This window comes from Diachasma alloeum, unplaced genomic scaffold, assembly GCF_001412515.2.
Source record: "Diachasma alloeum isolate Michigan unplaced genomic scaffold, Dall2.0 Dall_scaffold_00279, whole genome shotgun sequence".
Lineage (NCBI taxonomy): Eukaryota > Metazoa > Arthropoda > Insecta > Hymenoptera > Braconidae > Diachasma > Diachasma alloeum.
In genome coordinates, this window is record NW_021680418.1 from 199,652 (window position 1) to 205,812 (window position 6,161).

A 6,161-nucleotide genomic window follows, 5' to 3' on the forward strand; every position below is an offset into this window, starting at 1 on the left:
GAAATAAAAGTTCTAGGGAGTTTTGGGGGTGATTCAGCGAAATGATGAGGTGAATGATGAATTTATTGTTGTTAATTTGAAAAGAGGTGTTTGGAAGTTGAGGGAATGTGCAAAGAGGGGCGGGAGGGGTGAGGAAACGTCATTTTTCGAGGAAAAGAGGGTTGTCTAGGGGAGGGGGGAGCTTTTCGCTGTGGTAGGACTGGTCCGGCGATTTAAACTCTCCGGATGCTCCGAAATCGTTGGGGTTCAGCTGGGTCTCCTCTGCAACATGAGAAACATGGATTCAACGAGAAAGGTGAGGATTTATTGTTGTATGGACCTGAGAGGTGCTATTTTATTGAATACTCCGGAAAGTAGCCTATTAGTTTGTAACGATACGTGTGGAAATGTCGATGAAACCCATCGTTGTTAACAATTTCAATATTTTTTAGCAGAAATTTCAGGAATGATTTTTGTACACAAATTAGTCCATAAGAAAGGCAATTAGAGAATATGAAATTAAGAGGAAACAAAAGTACAGAATGAGAAATAAAATAACACCATGAGAGAATTAAGAAGAATATTTAAAAAATTCACTTCTTTAATAAATTAATTGATTAACTCCTCGCACTTTTATGACTCTCAAAGTACAAAAATTGAGATAAAACAGAAATATAGAATAAAAAATAAAATAACACCATAAGAGTATTTCAAAGACTAGGGGAGGTTGGGGTAAAACGGACACTTGATTTTTTTTTAATGTCAATGAGGGGTTGAAATGTTGATAAAATTTAATAATTTTTTTTTTCAATACAAAGAACAATTCATTCCCTTTGTGACGAGCCTAAATTGAGCACAATTGATCAATTTGTTTCTGAGTTATGAATAATTTTAAAAAAGTCTAAAGTGTCCGTTTTGCCTCACCGGTGACCGGCCAATCGATCAGGGCCTTTTTATCACAATCAAAATAATCACGGCAAAAATATCACAAACCAAAATATCATTCAAAAATATCATTTTTAAATACCATTTTTAATGATGAAATATCATTTTTGTTTGTGATATTTTTGACGTGATTTTTTTGTCGTGATATTTTTGTCCGTGATAAAAAGTACTGTAACCGCCTCACCCTCCCCTACTAAGCAAAAATACTAGCAAATAATTCACCCCTTCAATAGATTAATTAATAAACTCCTCGCCCTCTTATCACTCCCCAGATGAACTGGCACTCGTCCACAATCTCCCTGAACGCGAGTTCGATAACAGGTAGTCAAACGAGTACCAGAAGTGCGTACCGTCCACGGGATCCCCTGCAAATCCGTCAAGCCGACGAGACAAAAGAGAAACTGGAGCCCCTGATGAAGGGGATTCACGAGACATCAGCGGAGAACAACGCGTTCATCAAAGACTCGATGGCTCTCCTGAAGGCCCTGGACATCGAGCCGAGAGGACTCTCGCCAGAGACGACTGACCGCCTGGACAAAGTGTCGCTGATCCTGAAAACCGAGAACCTGGCGTCCCCTGACGAAACCCTACTAACGATATCTCGTAACAGAAGGCGACTCGATGGCATTCAGACATCGAGGATTGACAGAAACCTGAAGAGGAAGTACGAGGACCTGTGCAGTCGTTACGCGAGGCTCGAGGAGAAGGTGAATAACGCCCAGGAGCGGGTGAATTTCATAACTGATTTTGTCGACTCGGCACGAGAATGCAATGAGAGGGAATACTCCGAGATTATCCACAAGGCGACGAAGTTGAACGAGTACAGAGAGACTGCTCGTAATCTGGAGAATGAGCTTGCTAGGCTCGATGTGGCTGACGTCTATCCTGACAGGATTCTGGAGAAGTACAGTTACTACTTGGGGGCCACTGGGGAGCTGGCAGAGTTGAATAAAATTGTCAATCAGTATGGAGAGCTGCCTGCTGACATTCTGCAGGCCAAGGCTGCTGTCGAGCAGAAGGAGAAACGACGTCTCGAGGTGAAAAATTTGTTGGACGAGAGGATGATGAAGTAGGATGATGAGTGCATTCTTGAGGTTTAACTTGATGAGACAATAAGTTTGTAGTTTAGGGAATAAAATGGTAAGTTTTGATAAAAATGAGGAAGATGAGGGACTTTACTAAAGAATTAATCATTAATCATCCTTAAGGGGGTTATTTCGACGTGAAAAATTTGTTGGATGAGAGAATGATGAAATAGGATGAGTGCATTCTTGAGGTTTAATTTAATGAGACAATTAGTTTGTAGTTTAGGGAATAAAATGGTAAGTTTTGATAAAAATAAGGAAGATGATGGACTTTACTAAAGAGTTAATCATTAATCATCCTTAAGCGGGTTATTTCGACGTGAAAAATTTGTTGGATGAGAGAATGATGAAATAGGATGAGTGCATTCTTGAGGTTCAATTTGATGAGACAATTAGTTTGTAGTTTAGGGAATAAAATGGTAAGTTTTGATAAAAATGAGGAAGATGAGGGACTTTACTGAAGAATTAAGCATTAATCATCCTCACGAGGGGTATTTCGACGCGAAAAATTTGTTGGATGAGAGGATGATGAAATAGGATGAGTGCATTCTTGAGGTTTAATTTAATGAGACAATTAGTTTGTAGTTTAGGGAATAAAATGGTAATTTTTGATAAAAATGAGGAAGATGAGGGACTTTACTGAAGAATTAAGCATTAATCATCCTCACGAGGGGTATTTCGACGCGAAAAATTTGTTGGATGAGAGGATGATGAAATAGGATGATGAGTGCATTCTTGAGGTTTAATTTAATGAGACAATTAGTTTGTAGTTTAGGGAATAAAATGGTAACTTTTGATAAAAATGAGGAAGATGAGGGACTTTACTGAAGAATTAAGCATTAATGATCCTCACGAGGGGTATTTCGACGTGAAAAATTTGTTGGATGAGAGAATGATGAGATAGGATGAGTGCATTCTTGAGGTTTAATTTAATGAGACAATTAGTTTGTAGTTTAGGGAATAAAATGGTAACTTTTGATAAAAATGAGGAAGATGAGGGACTTTACTAAAGAGTTAATCATTAATCATCCTTAAAGGGGTTATTTCGACGTGAAAAATTTGTTGGATGAGAGGATGATGAAGTAGGATGATGAGTGCATTCTTGAGGTTTAATTTAATGAGACAATTAGTTTGTAATTTATGAAATAAAATGGTAAGTTTTGATAAAAATGAGGAAGATGAGGGACTTTACTAAAGAATTAATCATTAATCATCCTTAAGGGGGTTATTTCGACGCGAAAAATTTGTTGGATGAGAGGATGATGAAATAGGATGATGAGTGCATTCTTGAGGTTTAATTTAATGAGACAATTAGTTTGTAATTTATGAAATAAAATGGTAACGCCGTAAAAATTCCACTTTCATCAATCAAAAATATTATTCATACAAAACGAAGAATAATCTACAGTTGTTTACCCAATAATCGTATTCACAATATCAAAATCCATATTTAGATTTCGTTTGTTTCCTAGCCATTCTGTTCGCAGCCCATTGATTCTGCAGCTCGATCTCCATGGCTTTGGCTTGATGCGCCAAGTAGGTGATTTGGTGCTTCTTCTTGGAGGCACTGCTGGGCCCAGCACTGGACAGAGACACTGTCCTCTGCACCGGCTCCTCCGTCAACGCCTTCACCAGCCACTCCCTCTCGTCCGGCTTTATGTCGTCCCCACTGATGTCGATGATATTCGTCCCCTGGATGAGTTCGTTCTTCCTTTTTATCCCTCGTTTCCCGCAGAGATACTCGATTGCTTTCTCGTCGAAGGCCACATTACCCTCGGCATCCAGGTGATACTCCTGCTCAGGTACTGGTAGTTTGGGGCCCACTTCCGCCTGATTCTTCAGGAGAATCTCGTCTCGGGGGAGGTTCATCACTGTGCTCCTCAGGGTCTGAGTCTCCTCAGCTCTTGGGGACATTTCTGGGGGGGTTTTGCTGGAATTTTGGGGGGAATCTCTCTCTGGGGGCGGAGGCAGCATGAGGGATGCCATCGCCTCCTCAGGCACTGGTATTTCCACTGATTTCGATAATGAGAAAAAGTCCGGGTTCTTCTGGGGCACTGAGTGCCTCTCGTCTTCTTCGTCCTCGGAGTTTGAGTCGTATTTTAGGGAATTCAGGGCAGAGGCTTTCACTGGCTCCGGCTTTTTCACGGGCTTTCGGAGCTGCGAGGGCGTCAGGGGGGGCCCTGGGTTCTCGGACTTTCTGAGAACGTGGGGGACGAGATTCTTGGCGCTTGGGAGGGACGCCCCGGGGGCTGGGAGCATACTGAAGAGACCACTTCCACTCTGGAATTCAGGAAAAGAAATTTTTGGTACGAGTCAGGGTGAAGAGGAGTACATTTGCATTTGTTCTTATCTTGATATTGGCGGAGGGAGATTCAACAATTTTGGGGGATCAACTGAATGTTGATAGATTTTTTTCGTTCATTTTTTGAGGAAATTTTAGATTTGTGCTAGAATATTCAGAGTTGCGGTGCTTCATTTCTTGTGAATTAATCTTTGTTTTAAATTAAATTCGTCAGAGTAATTTTTGATTAATTTAGGAAGATGTTTACTCACAGATGAAGGCTGTTTCCTCGTCTTCCTCTCCTCCATCTCCTCGTCGACATCTTTGAACTGAAATAAATGGTAAATGTGAATTAATATCAAATAATAATAGATGAATCAATGATAAATTGACAATTAGGGATAAATTAATTCAGTACTGGAGAAGTGGAAATTTCTCTTCAGATTTTTTTCAACTCACGTCAGATAGAGATGGAACTAGAAACTTCACAGGGGCTTTCTCCCTCTTCTGAGGGAGTTCTGTGGGCATTTGAGGGCTTCTGGTCACAGGAACTTCATCATCTTCCTCTAGAGTAGCTCGACAGCTCCTCGGTTTGGGTAGAGAATTGAATAACGAAGGTTCAGGGAGACTTTCGTCCCCTCTGGACTCCTTTCCCTGGATTTTATCCACCACTTCTGGCAGAGGCTGTTCACTTACTCTCGACTGCCTCCCATTGTTTGTTATTATTTTTGGAGTGTCTGAGGGGTTTTGTTCGTCGGACGTAACCTCATCTTCACTCTCGTCACTGCTGCCGTAAGCTACTAGACCTCCCAGGCTCATCCCGAGGATTTTTTAACGAATACGAGAATTTTTTCGAAGAAAAAAATTAATTTCAGTGGAATTTCCCGTTTTTTGGGTTAATTTATGTTTAAAATCGCGTGGAAAGTGTTGAAATCATTGGGATGACATTTTACCAACAAAAATTGTCAACAAACTCACGAGGAAATCTCGAGGGGGTGAGCGCATGCGCAATGATGCGCAATATGGCGGCCAGTGCTTGAGCGTTTGACTTTTGTCTGCGGTTTTTTGGAGAAAACGAGGGGAAAATCAGTGGAAAAAACATCAGTCACGCAGTAATTAATTGATTACAATGGGCGGTAATAATTTGAAGGCGAAATTGGAGCTTATTGTGGAGTATTATATACGGAAAACATGTAAAAACTTCGGAGGGAAAAAAATCTCCAGTCCCGTGCGCAGCTCCTCCGCGCATACCCAATATGGCGGCCGACGTTGGCACTGAACGACGAGTTTGGCGTTCGCTCTTGGTTTTTTGGAGGAAAAAACGGGTAAAATTGACGAAATAATTACTAATAATGCCATAATTAATTGATAATAGTGGTTTGTAATGATGTCATAATGAAATTGGTGTTCAGTATGAGTTATTACAACCGCTAAACATGTAAAAACGTCGTCTGAAAAAAATCTTGTCCCTTGCGCAGCTCTCCTCCAAAAAAGACAAAGTCGACAAAATAATCATTAATAATTCAATAATTAATTAATGAGATGGACAGTAATTAGTTAATCACCAAGTTGGTGTTTATTACGGAGCATTACAAGCGCTAAACATGAAAAAAGTTCACAAGAAAAATTGTCAGTCCTGTGCGCAGCTCCTCCGCGCATGTCCAATATGGCGACTGGCCTTTGGCACTGAACAACGGGTTTGGCGTTGGCTCTTCGTTTTTTTGAGGAAAAAGAGTAAAATCGTCGAAATAATCAGTAATAATGCAGTAATTAATTAACGAAATGGACAGTAATTAATTAATCATCAAATTGGTGTTTATTGCGGAGCATTACAAGCGCTAAACATGAAAAAAGTTCACAAGAAAAATTGT

General features: G+C 40.3%; 2 protein-coding genes across 5 annotated transcripts; one reads left to right on the top strand and one right to left on the bottom strand.

The window, feature by feature from the left end:
• Nucleotides 1-203: 203 nt before the first annotated feature.
• On the top strand, nt 204-3,362 carry LOC107038183. Of its 4 annotated transcripts, none has more exons than XM_015257109.1 (3): nt 204-295; nt 1,197-2,018; nt 2,201-3,362. In XM_015257109.1, the coding sequence occupies exons 1-2, from the start codon at nt 269-271 to the stop codon at nt 1,995-1,997; spliced, it is 828 nt and encodes a 275-aa protein (XP_015112595.1). In that variant the 5' UTR covers nt 204-268; the 3' UTR covers nt 1,998-2,018; nt 2,201-3,362. The 4 variants fall into 4 exon arrangements, with proteins under 4 accessions (XP_015112595.1, XP_015112596.1, XP_015112597.1 ...); XM_015257110.1 differs by having other exon boundaries at nt 2,932-3,362; XM_015257111.1 differs by having other exon boundaries at nt 1,197-1,984; nt 3,083-3,362.
• LOC107038184 (proline-rich protein PRCC) lies at nt 3,363-5,265 on the bottom strand. Its single transcript, XM_015257112.1, has 3 exons — nt 4,750-5,265; nt 4,563-4,619; nt 3,363-4,289 (listed from the first exon to the last, which is right to left on the bottom strand). The coding sequence occupies exons 1-3, from the start codon at nt 5,107-5,109 to the stop codon at nt 3,447-3,449; spliced, it is 1,260 nt and encodes a 419-aa protein (XP_015112598.1). The 5' UTR covers nt 5,110-5,265; the 3' UTR covers nt 3,363-3,446.
• Nucleotides 5,266-6,161: the final 896 nt, after the last annotated feature.